The sequence below is a fragment of the Emys orbicularis genome, chromosome 3 (assembly GCF_028017835.1).
Source record: "Emys orbicularis isolate rEmyOrb1 chromosome 3, rEmyOrb1.hap1, whole genome shotgun sequence".
NCBI classification, from domain to species: domain Eukaryota; kingdom Metazoa; phylum Chordata; order Testudines; family Emydidae; genus Emys; species Emys orbicularis.
The window spans coordinates 144,208,625-144,225,282 of NC_088685.1; the positions used below are offsets into that span (position 1 = coordinate 144,208,625).

A 16,658-nucleotide genomic window follows, 5' to 3' on the forward strand; every position below is an offset into this window, starting at 1 on the left:
CTTTGGTCACCACATGTTCAGATGTTAGACTGGTTATTTTTTATGAGGTGGTAGAATTTTAAAATAGCTTGTGCAAGGCTTCTTACACGTCAGTTAATTCACCTGAGCATTTAATAATAACTAACATAATAGTGGCTGCTTACATCCAACCATTCCACAACTATTCATTCTCTAACCAAAGGCTTATGGGAGACAAACAATTCTTTGTGAACAGAAATAGCAGAATGTTCCACTGATTGAACTTAATTGTATAACATAAATTGCTGTATCACTCATTAGCTTAATTATAGATTCAGGAGATTTCCTGCAGACTAAATTGGAGGACAGTATAGAGAAAGGGGCCTGATTTTGATCCTACTTATTGCATGCTGCTGTAAATCAGGGATAACTTCACTGAAATCAGTGGAATTATACCAGTGAGAAATTGGTGTAAAAGAGATCTGAACACAGTTGCCATCTTTCACGTGGTAAATAAGCACCCCAACTTTCACAATAAGCCAAAAATCAAACTAATCCCATTTCAAAACAAGGCCAAAACAACCCAATCCCTAAGAACCCCAACACTCTATGTGACTAGATCCCCCCGGCATGCAGTCTGGGACTGTGGTGAGCCTGCTGTGCACCCCGACTCTCTCCCCGCCTTGCCCTTGCTTGCTGGGAGCCGATCAAAAAAAAGAAGCAACAAGCTATAAGCCAAAAACTAGCCAACAAGCAACTCACAAGCCAATTAAGCCAAAAACAAGCCCAATTTCTGCGTTTTTTTTTCACAGGTTTGGCATGTCTGGATCTGAATTACTTTTGGAGTCAGTGAGGTCAAAATTGGGGATTCTCTGTAAATGAGAAGCTGTGAATACATTAGTTATAACTTATTGTTTTCTGTAGAGTTTTTATTTTACTCAATGTTTTTTTCCCTACAGAGCTGCTCAAAAGTTGAATCTATCGTCCAAAAAGAAGAAACATAGGCCATCTACATCATCTGCGTCTGAATCTCCTCTCTTCTCTACCAACTTCAGCAGTATCCTTCAGACTTCCCCACCCCCCGCACCACCATGTTTGCTGAGGGCAGTCAACAAAGTGAAAGACACCCCAGGGTTGGGCAAGGTAGGCCTCAGACTCTCTCTAAAATAATTGTTTTTCTTTGAGAGGAGACAAATGTCCCATGCAAAACATTAATAGAGTACTAGGCCTGTTGTGTTCTTCTTCTTTGCCATACCCTGAAACTTGTCTTCAGTATCCACTCAAAGGTCTGACCAATTGGTTGCTAAATGCAGGTGACCTTCTAATAAAGCTGGAACAAACTTGTGCTCAATGAACCAGACTCAGTCCTGTTGGCATAACACAGGTTTCAAACTCCTTGCTGTGGTAAATGAAATAGGGGTGAAACGACAGAGTTGTCTGCAACCCCAACTCCACCTGGGGCCTTGAAGTAGGTTGGACTCTGTATTGACACTACAACTCAGTCTTATCTTCTGTCAATCGATTCCCACCCCCCATCAAAACCCTTTTAATATACTGATTAGCTACAGATCCTTCAGTACATGCTGGCAGCACCAGGCCAGCTTGAAGATACATTGATATATCTTCTCTCCCAGCCAGCCTCCATTGTTGGGTCACCTACGGTGTCCTTCCATGGTTGAAGCCTCGGGGCGAGGTAGCTGTTTGCCTTACCTGAGGGATAATCCCTTCTTTAACCCCCAGTACAGATACCCTGCCATCCTAGGGGTGAGTCTGGCCCATTACATTGGGGAATACTTTGGGACAGTTGCTCAAGACAGGAGTTTGCTTTAAAAGGTAGTCTCTTATACAGGTTTTTAGTATATTATGCTTTTCTGTATTCATCAAGTGCTAAGTGAAGACACTGAATTTGTTGAAAACCGCTTTCCTTTTTAGCAGAGAAATGGTAATGTTCAATCTGGACATACTGTCAGGGCCGGCTCCAGGGTTTTGGCCGCCCCAAGCAGCCCCCCCCCCCCCCAAAAAAAGCCGCGATCGCGGTCTGCGGCGGCAATTCGGCAGGAGGTCCTTCGCTCCAAGCCAGAGTGAGGGACCGTCCGCTGAATTGCCGCCGAATAGCTGGACGTGCCACCCCTCTCCGGAGCGGCCGCCCCAAGCACCTGCTTGCCAGGCTGGTGCCTGGAGCCGGCCCTGCATACTGTACACAGAACGTGCCTCACTGTTTCCATTGCTGCTCTTGGGCACTAAGGGAACGAGTCAGGCAATAACACGATTTTTCACAGAACCACATCCATTATTTTCGTGGATGGCTTATGTCCATCTTAGAGGGCTCATGGGATTTTTTTTCCCTCCTGATTTGGATGAGAAGTACTGTGTGGCCCTGATACTGGTACCATTACTTCAGTGGGAGCTGCAGGATTGGGCCTAACTATTAGTTGTTCCAAGCATTTAGTATGACAACCTGGTACAAGATTTGAACAGTCCTGTTTTGAGTAATATAATCTTTAAATGATTTCCATTGCAAAGTTTTCTATGTCCTCCCAGGACTCTTACATTTCCAGAATCAAGGTGAATTCTGTCTGGATAAGAATAAAGTTTGCATTTACAAATAGTGAGGGATGTGCTCCTGGAAGCAAGGGACCAAAAGCAGCATTGGGCCTAATCATGCAGTCTTTATTCAGACAAGTCTTGTTGACTTTAATGGGATTTTTTTCTTGAGTAAGGGCGTCAGGTTTCTGTCCATACTATGGAAAGGGCATTGCAAATATACGCATACAGCTCTGCCAATATGCTTCAGTTCAGACCTGCAACACTCCTGCTATTCTATCTCTGGGCCTCCATTGAGCATGGAGTTCCAGCTGTATGGTATCAAGTATCAGAGGGGTAGCCGTGTTAGTCTGAATCTGTAAAAAGCAACAGAGGGTCCTGTGGCACCTTTAAGACTAACAGAAGTATTGGGAGCATAAGCTTTCGTGGGTAAGAACCTCACTCCTTCAGATGCAAGTAAGAAGTGAGGTTCTTACCCACGAAAGCTTATGCTCCCAATACTTCTGTTAGTCTTAAAGGTGCCACAGGACCCTCTGTTGCTTTTTACAGCTGTATGGTAGTTTTTTTTATATCCACAAACAGAGCCAAGATTAGCCTGTCCTCCAAAGCCATTTACATTTGGAACCCAAGTAAGGAACTAAGTCTGTGGAAGTAGAAGGGCATTGTATTAACCCACTCTGCTATCCAACCTAACTCTCTCACGTACAACCCCATTTTCTCCGATTGTAACTCCACTCTCTCCACTGTAATAAATGGAATAACACCCAGGATAATTTGGATTCTAATCTTCATTTTATGATACTGTGATAGTCTGAGCCTTTTCAGAGTCTCTTTCCCTTCCAAAATCCTGTCCCCCTTGGGAACCTTACTCCAGTCTTTCAGGATTCACAGGTATGGGGGGACCTGGGGAATGTTCAGTCTCTGAGTTTTCCTTTTAGAGAATCTATAGGGGTCTGTCTTATTTATGGTGGCAAGGTCTGGCTAAACCCTCACCCAGGATTTAGCCATATCTTCTATCCCTGTCTTCAGTGGTGGGCTTATACCTGGTCTGGTGAGTCCTTGTGGGAGGTGGAGGTTTACATGCTGTCTTCCTCCCAGCGACCCTGTTGTAAGAATCCGCTAACTCTGAAGCACAGCCGCTTTCCTCCTGGTTTCCACCCATTCCAGTAACAAGTTCTCCTTTTTAAGTTTGCTTCCTCCAAGTGGAGCAGGCTCTGCAGTTGTGCCTGTTCAGTACCAGTTGAGCCCAGAGGAGCTTGTTAGCCTTCTCCTGATTGGGATGAGGGCGTGCCCCATCCAAGGTACACAAGAGAATATTTCTTTCTAAATGAATTTTTGGTCATCTAGTACTAACTGATATATTTAGGAAAGAACCTATACAAAGAATCATAAATGAGGGCTTTTTAAATGATTTGATTGTGCTTCTTCAAAGAAAGTCGTTGTAACAAATTAGATTTAATTCATATAATCAAAACAAGTGAAAACGGTTAATTCTGAAATAGTTCCATACCAAAAAATGTCTAGCCTTCATTTCCATTTCTGTCCTCTTCTATTTCTCCTATGAGTCACCTTATAATTATCACCTAAAGCTCATATACGTTCATCAAATTGTTCCCATCAATTTTCCTCTGTAGCATAATTTGCATTTTAATATGTCAGGGATAGGTATGAGGCATAATAAATGGATAATTGCAGATGGAGAATGTAGTTTGCCAGTCAGACTGTGGAGACCTCAGATCTGGTGATGGGAATTTTCAACCTATTGGATCACTGAGACATTAATTATTATTTACATAGTTTTTGTTTGGCAGTGCCCTGCTTCAAAGATAGACATTTTCTATATGGCTGTTCAAGAAGCTCTGTTAATTTCCCCCACATCTCCTTTCAAATATTTGCATTTATATGGAAGTTAAAGTGTAGATAGGTGTGAAGGATGTGGAGTTAGGTTTAGGAAATTCAAGACTTTACTTTGTTGGTTGGGATTGTGGCTGCTCTGTTCTGGAATAATAGGAGGCTATCAAAAAATGACCAGTATAGCAAAGCTCTGATTAATTGTGGGTGAGGACTGAAATATCTGGCTATTTGATATTTAGTTGTGATACAAGCCAGGTTTTAGCCATCAGCAAAATATTCAGAGGTATTAAGGTTACTTACCAGCTCAGATACAAAGGTGGTAGGTATAGAATAAGAATATAGATTGACTGATGTATTAGACTTAAAAAGTAAAGTTGGGGTCAGGTGCTTAACACCTTTCCGCACCCAAGACCATCCATAAAACATATTGTAACTGACTGGAATTTGGAACAAGCATTGTCTTCTCATTAACATTCAACCCCAGAGGAGGGGGAAGATAAAATACAGGGCCTGTTTCAGCACTGATTAACTCTGGTTTTTGAATGGGTGTACTTCCATTTATTTCAATAGAATCTCACCAGTGTCAAACTGGAGCAAAGCAGTGAAGAATAAGACCCATAATCAGGAAACTATGAGAAGGAAAAATAGATGTCTTGATTGTTCTGTGGCCCTCCTCTGTTGGATTAATTTCCAACCAATTCTAATTAAAGAAAGAGATACATGGCCTGTACTGCAAATAAATTAGCAATGGAACACACACATCCATCCATATCTAGCCCACAGGTGCTTCAGCTTCCATGTAGTAGTGACAGTAGCTGGCTAGTAACCAGATGTTTGTGTGGGATCCCCACAGTTTTACAAAAATAGATTGAGTTGTCTTTTGGACATGAATGATAATCCTCTTCCATAGCATGCAACAGCTGGAGCCACTACACTTGCTTCTCCTTTGCCCCCATCTGAGTCATTGTCATATTCTGTACTCTTGTTCACATCTGGGTGGCAGATTGGTTTGGTTGGATTTAGATATACATATGGAGTGTAGTTATACTCGCTGTTTGCACATGACTTCTCTAAATTCTTTTGTACTTTTATCTCAGCAATATATATTGTATGTTAGTCTTTTTTAGTCAGAGAACTGAGCAGAGGAGCAGAAAGGTGCTCTCTGTATGACTGACAAACAATACCAGGATTTCACTCAGCATTAGAATATTGTGGTAAATGTTAGAGCTGGTTGGAAAAATATTTCCTCCTCCCAATGGAACACTTCAACTTTTTGTTTAAAAATTAAAAATCAAATGTTTTGTGATTTTGGCCAAAACCTGAAAACTTTCAGCTTCCAGATTTTCAATGCAAACTTGAAATTTTCTGCAGAGCAGACACTTTTTGTGAGAAATTTCATTTTGTCAAAAATCCAATTTTCCATTGAAAAACTGTTTCAATGGAAAATTTTCAACCAGCCCTAGCAAATGTACTGCTTGCATGTAGCACTTGGCTTTTCATGGCCTGATGTGGTTTCTGTTGTTATTTTTCTGCAAGTAGCCTTACGAAATTCTGCCACTGAAAGGTGACCTTTGTGTCAGGGCAGAGACCAAATGGTTGTTTGCTCATATACTGTATTGTGATAAAAGGATTGTTTTTTAAAGCTGAAAATAAAATAGTAATTACCTGTGAGTGAAATTCAGCCCTGGACAGATGGCTCCCATAGGGATTAAGTGGGACTTAAGTGATGCATTACTCTAATGTGGGTGCTCTGCGTAGGGGTGAATTTCAGCACATTGGGAGAAGCTGAATACACTTTGTAATACATAAGCCTAATCACACTCTGACTAACAGAACCACTGATAGGCAGATTAATAGCTGAAGTGGTGATTGCTCCTGATTCTGTCCATTTTCCATTGTCTGTGCCATGATTAGAGATATATTTATTAATTGCTTTTAATTTCTTCGGTGCCTGTCCCAGTCTCTAAGTACTTCATATTATTTAAAAACACTATTATTTGGTTTAAAAAAATCCAAAATTTGCCATACAATTCATGCCATTCATGGGATATCCCATAACAGCAGAGACTGGCCTTCCAAACAAACACAACCCTCAAACCAGAAACCCATACCAAGATTTCACCAGACCCTAAGGCACCTCCCTTCCAACACCCATGAAAAGATATAGGCTGGATTTTCATAAGTCCCTAAGAGTTGGGCATCTGACTCCTACTGAAAGTCAGTGGAAGTTTGGCACCCAGCTCCCTCAAGCCTCTGTGATCGTCCCAGTCATTTCCCAGACACAGAGAACAATGTAACTGGTGTATATTGCACAACGTGTGTGTTACAATACTTGCTTGTATTTACATTAGCTATAGTTTTACAGATCATAAATAATCCTTGTCAGAAAGTGTTTCCAACAAGACCTCTTTTAATGCCCTAACTCCTCTTTAGCACTTCATTGGAAAGCAAAGACAGAAAGCTGGACTGAAAGGAAGAAAACCAATGTATGTCTTGATTAAACCAGAGGCAAAAAAAATCTTAGAGTAGAAGTGCTTGTATTTTGACTAGCGGATTTGTGGATGTGAGGAATTTGTTGGCAACATCCCCGTGTGCATTGAGTGGGTGTTTATGAAAATCCTGTGTTAAGGTCAGCAGAAAACCAGATGCAACTTCTGAAATATGTACAGTAGCTCCCTTCATTGACATCCATTTTGAAGTTTTTTAAAGTGAAGCAGGGGAAGGGTTTGTCTCTCCTTTGGAAACCTTCATCCGTGGGAGTACAGAGAGAAGAACGTTAACTGTTACAGGACAAATGAGATCTAAACCCATTACCACTTGAACACAATTTATGAGGGGAAGAGTAAAAACTGTTTCTTTTCAAAGTTGCCATGGTTACTGAAATGGAAAAAAGAAGAAATACCCCATGAGGCGTTTAAAGGACACGTGTGTTCATCACTGTTGTCAACATGATTGTTCTATAAATTAAATAGTTAGTTCCACTTGGAATGAAATCCAGGTGGCCTTTTGCCCTCCAGTTAGTTGCTCATAACTGAAATTTTCTCCAGCAAGCATGTTGGATGGATCTGGCTGAGGCTTTCGTACATTTTGGCCAGATTCCTTCTGTGTGCGCGCTACCAGAAGGATTTTAAATATTTTCTTTACTTCAAGCTGCTTTAAAAGATAAAAGATGAAATTAAGAGAAGTTGGAAGAATTGCTATAAACTGTTACTCTCCAGCCTTCCCAATCATATTTTCCAGGTACAGTTAATTTGCACTAAATGAAAGCCCAACCAGATGGTGCCAGTGCCACCCTCCCACCCCTGTGCTGGAGCACTGGGCCAGAATGTGACTGGCTCATGCCTGGGTATGCAAGGGAGGGAGTGTGTATGTGTAAGAAACCTCCACTCATTTGTGCACCCACCACTGAAGGGATTGCCATTGTTATAGTTCCTGCTGTCTAAGTGCAGAAACTACTCTCTGCTGGAATCCCTGCAGTGCAAGGCACCCCAAAAAGAGGTGAGGAAGAGGTTATTTTTCCTAACCTATGCCAATCGGCCAGCATTGCTGTGTGTCTGGGCCAGTATTGTTAAACCCCTGGAAATGGTGTAGTAGTTATTGTATCACTGGGAGCTCTGGGAAGAAAATCTGCTTCAATGGAATTCCTGTGCTCAACTAGAATCAGAATTTAACAGTGAAATTTTACTTTCAAATCTGCAAGGCAGATCTCTGTTCCCACTGCTGATCTGAGAGCAGAATTTTGCCCTAAGTGGAAAAGATGGTTTTACAAACTGCTGTGGCAGAAATTTCATTTTCCCCTTAATCTAAACAGCACAGAGGCTGAATAGAGCAACATAAAGAGACCTTTGACCTTTCGCCTCCTGTCACAATCACATTTTAGATTAATCTCAGCAAAATCAAATGATGGCTGACTCGATCAAAAAAAAAAAAGTGTGGGCAGTAGATCTCTTGGGTCCAACTTTGATGTTATTGCTGCAGAGTAACCCTATAGATGAGTCACTCCTGATTTACACTGCTGCAAACTCCCTGAGTGGCATTTCTTCATATCTGTGTCTATCTTGTATTCTTTAGTGGCTCAATGGAAAGCCTACCCGTGCTGAACATCGCTATCTCATTTGAATGGTAACTCTTCCAAAGAAAAATATGGACAATGGGTTGCCGTTTAGTAAATTGTGAATTTTCCTTTGGTACCTCAAAATCTACAGGAAATGGTGTTTCTTTTCCCATTGAAATGGTTTAATGCACTGAGATACCATGGTGATGGGTGACCTTATAGAAACATAGATGGACTGAGGGAGTTTCTAGACAAAGCTCTACAGTAAAAGAGAGAATGGGGTTAGCTTTAGAAATAAAACTGTTTACCTTATTCTACCAAAGGTCCCCGTTCAGTGGTAGAAGAAAGCAGTTTCTTCTGTGATTCTTTAACATGGCTCTATAGCATAGTTTCCATCATGAAATTTGATTGTTTCACATGGATTGACTTCATGTTTTTAGCTGAATTTCACTTTAAGCTTTGGAGTACAATTTAATAAAAGGTTTACACAAAACCCTGTGAACTGATACAATTGAATTTTGCACACTTCTAATTGGCTTATCCACACAGTGTCCTAGACCTTGTGCTGGACATACATTTTTACGCTCATTAGTGTAGGGTACTTCGCTGTGGTGGTGTATTTGTGTGAGGTCACTAAAGGGCAAAGGTAACTATAATTGCTTTGTAGACCACTAGCCAACCACCTGCCGTGATCCATGAGATTCAGTCAACACAGCTCAGCTGATATGGTTGCTGAAGTCTAGTGAATCTAATGAAAGAAGCTCCAGAAAACCTTAACATCTAGTCAATATATTAAGTGGTCTTTTCTGTAGGGTTGAAGAACACAAGGCATATTATATTGCTTAAATTGTGACAAAAATACAGTAGCCATATTTTATAAATCTCTTACACAAATATAAATTACAATTCTTTTAGATTATAAAAATTCATCCTTCTTAACAGTTTGATTTCTTTGGACCTTTTATTTTTACTACTTTTGATACTTAGATCAAAATTGTACTCTCTATATAATATTATTTTGTGGCATTATAGTAGACCTAGTTAATCTCTTCCACTTCACTTCTGGAGCTTTCCAAAGTGCAGTTTAAAGTTCCTTCCCCCGTTTTTGCTCATGTTTAAATCCCTGTAGAGAAGGTTAATAGAAATCAGGAAAGTCAAGATCAAAGAATCTGAAAATTACAATGATGATTCTAGTAAAATGCTGAGTAAGGAATTTAGATGCTGAATACTTCCCCAAACCTAGGAACTTAGGTAGGTTGGTTGGTTTGTTTTTTAAGATCTTATTAGTATGGTGGGCAATAGTATAGTAAGTGCTTAAGCCCACAGTATTTAATATGTATATTTTTTTCTTAAATTCCAAAAGTCCATCTCCTCCTCCCAGCCCTTTCCCTGGGTGTTTGACTCCTCTCTGCATGTGTCCATGCGCAATGTTCAGTGGAACTGACAAGATGGTAAAGCTGTTGGAGGCTTCAGTATAGCACTGCTCTAACAACACTGACTAATGATCCAACTGAGCTTATTGATTCAGTCCCGAAGGTCACTCTGCTTTTCTTTTTCTTTAAAGGCCTGGGCTTTACTGTGTGCTTCTAACCCAGCATTGATTAAATAGTCAGTCCAGCTGGGGAAGATCTGAGATTTTAATACTGTGAGTGCCTTGTGGACACCATCCCTCCCATTTATTCTCCTCCGCGAACCCCTTTCCCCTCCCATTTGTGATTCCAACAGAGCATAACTTGACAACTTCTGCCTTCGGGCATTCACCCATTCCTTCGCAATTCCTCTGAGGCATCCTTTCTCTCCATGCTCCGTAACTTCATCTGCTTCCTTCCTTCCCCACTCCCTGGTGCCTCAGGGACAGCCACCACAACTACAGTTACTCAGTGGCTAAGAGAACAGGCTTGCTTCTACTCTGGATCTGTAACATTACTCCAGGACCATCCATCAAGAGGTATAAAAGCATGTCAGGCCCCATCCCCAGCTTGGCTGCTTAGCGAACACCATGAAGTCATCCCCAATCCTTGGTCTGATTTGGTACTAACCTGTAAACCAGTGGGGTCGCCTCCATCTAGTGAAGAGACCGCCAGACTTGCAAGTACCAAATCTTTGGGACTTGGTAAAAATGACCTTGCTGGCTCTGCATTGTATGGCTGAGTATTTGGTCGTATGTGAACAAAGCGGGAAGGTGTGCGAATGCACATTTTTGATCTGATCTCAGGTGTAGAAGAGGTCCAAGCAGTGCCCCTTGCCATGCATGGCTGACCATTCTGGGAATTAGTCAAGATGCCACAAAAATAAGAGCATATGGGCACCTAAGGCTTTCTGTGGACCTTGGGTGCCCATATTGTAACATATTCTCCAGACCTGAAGAAAAGCACTATGTAAGCTCAAAAGCTTGTCTCTCATACCAACAGAAGTTGGTCCAATAAAAGAAACATTACCTCACCCACCTTGTCTCTCCAATATCCTGGGACCAACTCATCTACAACACTACAGATATATTGTATCACTGTTAGGCAGAACTCTGAATTTATTTCATTAGGGACTTCTGCTTAGAAACTGATGGTGGGATATAATGCAGGATGTGGGATAATAAAATGAAACCACATTTGGATCACTGTTTAATCAATCCTAAATGATTCATTCTGTGTATTCAAATAGGTCCTTCTATATTGTTATTAATACGGTCTCAGTTAAAATACACTTTTAGACACTAAAATACAAAATGTAAGCTACAATAAGCATCCTTCCAAAGTTCACATTCCTGCTGTCTAAAAAAAAAAATATAACTTAAGAAAAAGTATTTTCCCCATTTTCTATGTGGTAAAGGTGAAAACAAAGTTTGCAATCAGCATGATCAGTCATGCAATTAATTCTTTATATAAAAGCAGGTTGCAAGTTAATCCATTTTTAAAAGTCTGTGACCCACAAAACTTCTCCTCCAGGGAATGGAGCATGATATACACACACAGCACATGCTGGTTGAGTATGTTGGTTGATAAGATAAAATTTTAAGCAATAGTACTGTTACATAGTTTACATATATTATATATAGATCCTGTTACAAGTAATTACTGATGTGTATAACTAGTATATGCACCATATATTTTGTAAAAGGAAGACAACACCTGCCAATATTATACTAATAGAAAACTATTATGGAATTTAATTCAGAATTATGTCCTTTCTGTACTTTGTTTTAACCATCCCATATGTAACAGGAAATTTTATTCCCTCTGTAGGGTGGTTCAAAACACTGACACACGATAGAAAATGCTATTAAATTCCACCGTTTTTTAGATTAATTTAGATAGCGCCCTATTGCATTTCTATAAAATTCATGGCTTCATCTGTGTTAAATTCTGCAGGACCCTTCCATACATTTCTTCAATTTATTAAAAAAATCTCATTTTATTTAGAAAAAGCTATTGTCTGAAAGTGCTGTGTGTTGGAATATTAGCAAGAAATGGATTGTGTGTACCTCTGTGCTGTAAATTAGCCTTCATTACTGCAAATACTTCCATGATAGATACAGAGAGGTAGGAAAACTTATCTGTCAGTCCTTTCCCTCCTCCCCTCTTCTCCCACAGGAAATACGACATGTGTATTTTAAATCGTTGTACACAGTGTAGGATTAATTATCTTTCTTTGAAGTCTTTTCTTCTTCCCATCCTTCTGTATCCTTGGAGGTTTATCCAAACACAGTCGATTAGCAATAGAAATATGCTCTTGACTAGATTGGCCCCAACACCTTAATCCAGACTCCAGAGCTGCCTGACTCAAAAAGCCTTCACCATCCAGGAAAATAACTTAAACCACTGGATTTTGCCTTTTAAATTGCTGTCAGCTATCAGGAGCAGTGCTAAGGTATGTGCTGGCAAGAGATCTGACAGAGGTGCTGAAGATGTGTGTGTTGTCTGGCCACACAGAAGGTGAAGGCATGAACACTGATTGATAACAGCATGTGCAGATGTGATAAACATAAGGAGGCCCATGCTTCTTTGGGGAGACTGAATAGGAAACGGAACTCCCCAAGAGACTTGTGTTCTGCGTGCAGTGGGAATCCATGAATCTTTTTAGATGGGAGGGAGCTATTTATCATGAAGACTATTATGCCATGTAAGGCATTGCTGCAAGAGAACACCACCAAGCTATTTCCTACCTTATCGGTTTATATTAATAATGCAGCAGTTAATAAAAGAAGTACAAATTAAAAATAACTGGATGGGCTGATAAGCAGAATTCTTGAGATAGAGACGACCAGAAATTGCTTTAAACGATGCACTGCAGTGCAGGAAATATAGGAGGAAATGAGCTTTGGCCTCTTTGCTTTTATTATTTTCTTATTATTTAGTTTATCTCTGTAAGCATGACTATCAGGGCTTTACATGGCACTTAATAGTGAGATATGTTTAAGATTTGGGGCCAATTTTTAGCTTCATAGAAATGAAGAATTTGCCATGCTGAATTAGATGGCTGGTCTCTCTCTTTCTATAGGAGCCAATAATATATTGAATATGAATAACATTCTGAACATTATCCCTCCCCCACTCCACTCCACTGTTCTCCTCCAACTCCCAGCCTGCAGTAAAAAGCTATACATGTTATACTGTAAATTTCACATGTTCAAGCCCCAAGCTAAATTTAAATACAAATAACATTCCAGCAGAGTGGCTAGTCACCACTCTCCAGAAAGAGTTTCCCACTCTGAATGTCCCTTGGTCCCTGGTGACACATGGTTGGGCCTTAGAAATGGGACCCTTCATGCAGCATCCATCTCCTAAATTTCTGGTTACCATTCTTTTCCCCGACTCTTACCTGCAACCATCCAGACCTCCTTATCCATGAACTGACCTATGGAGAACTGGGAGGGAGTTAACTAATTTCTGGGCACCCACAGGGGAAATTTGAACAGCAGTAAAAGAATGAATAATAACTTCCAAATGGAGCTGAGCCACTCTTTTTGCCACCACTGAAGATACCAAGCGCATATTTACTTTAACATGTGGGCTGAGTTCTCATTGATTGGGCCCCTTCTTTACTAAGTAATTTTGAGGGCACTCTAAAATCCGTTCTCAGTGAAATACCTAACTGAGTTACTGAGGTGTGCAGGCACATCACACGGTTCTGTCCTAGCAACACCAGCAACAACAACACCACCACAAAGGCTGTAGGGCACCCATTTCTCCCACCATCTTGCTGAAAAGTGACAGCATTTGCGAAACTAGCAAGATGGGCGCACCATGTCACAGCTGGTAAATCATTTGTCAGCCTGCTTTAATGTGGTTTAGCCGTCAAGGGCTTCTCTCTGTTATATTATTGTTGAAGGACTTTATTGTCTGTCCAAAAGAGTCCATTGCCTCAGAAATACCCTATCAGGCTATAAGGAGTAGGTCTGTATCAATGATTCAGCAGGTTAAATGGGTGGAGAAAGCTGTTTCTTAAATATTAATCTCTTCAGTTAGAGTAGTGGGAGGTAGAATGCAGGGAATGACGAAGCACACTAGCCTAAGCAGCCAAGCTGTGTACTGGAAATTCTCTGTGGCTGAGGGCTTGGAATCTTCCCATAGCAGGCCCCAGAGCAACCACAGAGCTGGTATGCCAGCCTTAAAGCCAATTCAGCCTTAATGCTGAAGAAGCCTCTATGCTATGTGGTTCCCCTGATGCAGGGGATGGGGTGGGAGAACAGCTCGTGGATCCACCAGCCTCCCCTCTGCTTCTTGCCTATTTCCCAGAAGCCCAACTCTTCCCACCCCTTTGCCTCATTTGGCAGCTGGCATGCAGCTGTATCTCCTCCCCGAAGCCAACTGCCACAGCTGAAGCTGCTGAACACATGCCAGCTGGTCAAACTCTTCATTGACAATTAATCATCATTACCATTTAAGCTCCTCTTTTTGGATGGCAAATCATTTGCCAGCTGATTCTGATTTTTTTGCGTGTGCGCATTTGTGGCTTGTAAATACTCATCAAATGTTCAGACTGAATGGTTCAAAAAGTGTCAACTCAGGCTAGTCGCTATTCACCATTCCTGCCATGCGCCTGGTCCCCCTTTGTTTCTGCTCCATGATTGGATGACTGAAGCATTCTGCGTGGGAGAATGGATACAAATCTGTGAAACCTTGAGGATTCACAGGCATTTTCATATGTCCCTGTTAGGTGTGCGAATACTCACGAAAGCCGGATATGACCCCACAAATCCTATCAAATTAAACATGGTGCCTTTATTCACAAAAATATTTGCAATTTTTTTCACTTATCCACCAGTTCTAACATTTCCCATCCTGTTGTGTCTCAGTGCCCTTCATCTGCCTGGTTCACCTGCTGCTCCTCTACTTGTTTGCCTATCAGTCTGTCTACAAATGCCATGTTCTAGGCCAGGTTTTGTGAATATGGTGGTTAATATGGCCTTGCTTGTTCCCAACTGAGATTTGTGCCTTTAGGGACAGTGCTCTGACTTCAAAGGGCCTTTTTTTGTTTCCAGCATGATTCACCTTCATGTCAGTGGCTGGCTCTCTTTTTCCTTACATGGGGGTGGGGGGGAGGGAGGGGAGAGGAGAGGAGAGGAGAGATGCAGCTGTTAAAATTAGAATCAAAAGGTATATGTTAATCCACACTTTTAAAAGGTATGTCCCCTCCCCCCCACATAAATAGAGTGATAACTACAAACCGATGATTAATCAGACAGTCTCTGTTTTAAGGTACAGTCAGCATCCTTTGTCTCACAGGGCTAGACTGGCGATCAAGTCAGGGAAACATGCAGATCTGTAAAGAGTGTACCAAAGGCAAGTAACTACTATTTCCTCAGAGCTTTCCCAGATACTGTCTGAGCAGACTACCCTGCTGAAGAGAATAAGGGGGATGCCCTCCCAATATGATTATTTCTTGGCTTTTTGGGGAAAAATCATAAGAGCTGACTCCATCTGAAATACAGTAGCATTCATAGCAAGCATTTCCGCCTCAGTTGAGTTTTGTTTATGTTCCATAATCACTCGTATTGAACTAGCTCACTTCTAGAGTAATCATATTAAATATAGAAGTGTGGATGGATGAGACTTGGTTTTGCTAGCCCTAACTATCTGAGCCTGGACAAAGACCACCTTTCCTTTTGTTTCAAGTGTCATTTGTGTCTTTTTTAATTCAGCCTCTCATGAGCAAACTGTTTTTTTTTTTTAACTGTTAGCTTTATATTACTGTTTGATTGAGGAGCACCCATCCAGAACTCATTGGCTCCCTTGACAATCCTCAATACACTGAATAAGTGAACAGATCCATCAGTTACTCCAAGATCAAATAACCCAACAACAACATAAATATAACAACTCCAGTAATCCAGTTATCCAAATCTAAATTTGTAATAGTTGTTGGAAGTCCCTCTAATCAGAAAATCAAACTGGGGACAGTTAAGTATCAGTAATGGCTCTTGAGAATAGTCCTTCACACCTGATAATAAGCATTGTTTTAATATGCTAGGAAATGTACTAAACAATGTAGATCTGCCTGAGGTTGAATAGGATATTTGTTCATCATTCTTTAAGGCTAGATTTCAGAACAAACATTTGAAAGGAATAAGTGTCTATAAAATGATTAAGTAGGCATCTTGAGTTCTGCTGATATGAACAAGAATTGGTTTACCTTGAGCAGAATAAAACGTTAGAATAAAACATAATGTTTCACCCACAAAATCTGTTTCTACTAATGGAAATTTAAAAATGGAGGGGAAAAATTAGGCCCAGCTCTTGCATGGTGTGTCAAAGGGTGGTGGTGTAGGGAACCTCACCCATTTAGTGCCCTTTTATAAGGAGATGCCAGGCACAACTTCAGTGTTTGCATTAACTGGAGAGCAAGGATTACATGAGGTTAGCAATGTAAGTCACCCCAAAATGGGCTGGAGGAGGTGGGGCTTTGATCCATCCTCTGCTCTAAATCAACCAGTGGGACAGCCTGTTGATTAGAGGAGCTCACATTCTATCCTCTGAAGGGATGGTGCAGACGTTGGTGTGTTCCTGGGGAGCTCAAGGAGGCGGTGTGCTGAGGAGTAACAGCTTTTCTACGGGGGCCTTGGAGCACATTTTATTTGAAATAGGCTATACCCTGATTGAGGGTGAAAGCCTGAAACAAAATGGAAAGGCACTGTAATCAGGCGCGGACTCACCCCTACAGCACCTCCTGCTGGTCGTCTCGGGAATTAGCTCACCAGCCTCCGGAGCACCCTCTGCAGGCCAGGGGTCCTGCCTGTCTTTGGCCCCCGTGT

At 41.2% G+C, this 16,658-nt stretch overlaps 1 protein-coding gene across 1 annotated transcript in view; it reads left to right on the forward strand.

Annotated features, from left to right (window-relative positions):
- The window catches only part of KIF26B (kinesin family member 26B), a 424,817-nt gene that overhangs the window by 271,865 nt on the left and 136,294 nt on the right, over positions 1–16,658 (forward strand). Inside the window, exon 5 of the mRNA XM_065401573.1 lies at positions 918–1,101. Within this exon, the coding sequence (XP_065257645.1) occupies positions 918–1,101 (184 nt within the window). The remainder of the gene's footprint in view (positions 1–917; positions 1,102–16,658) is intronic.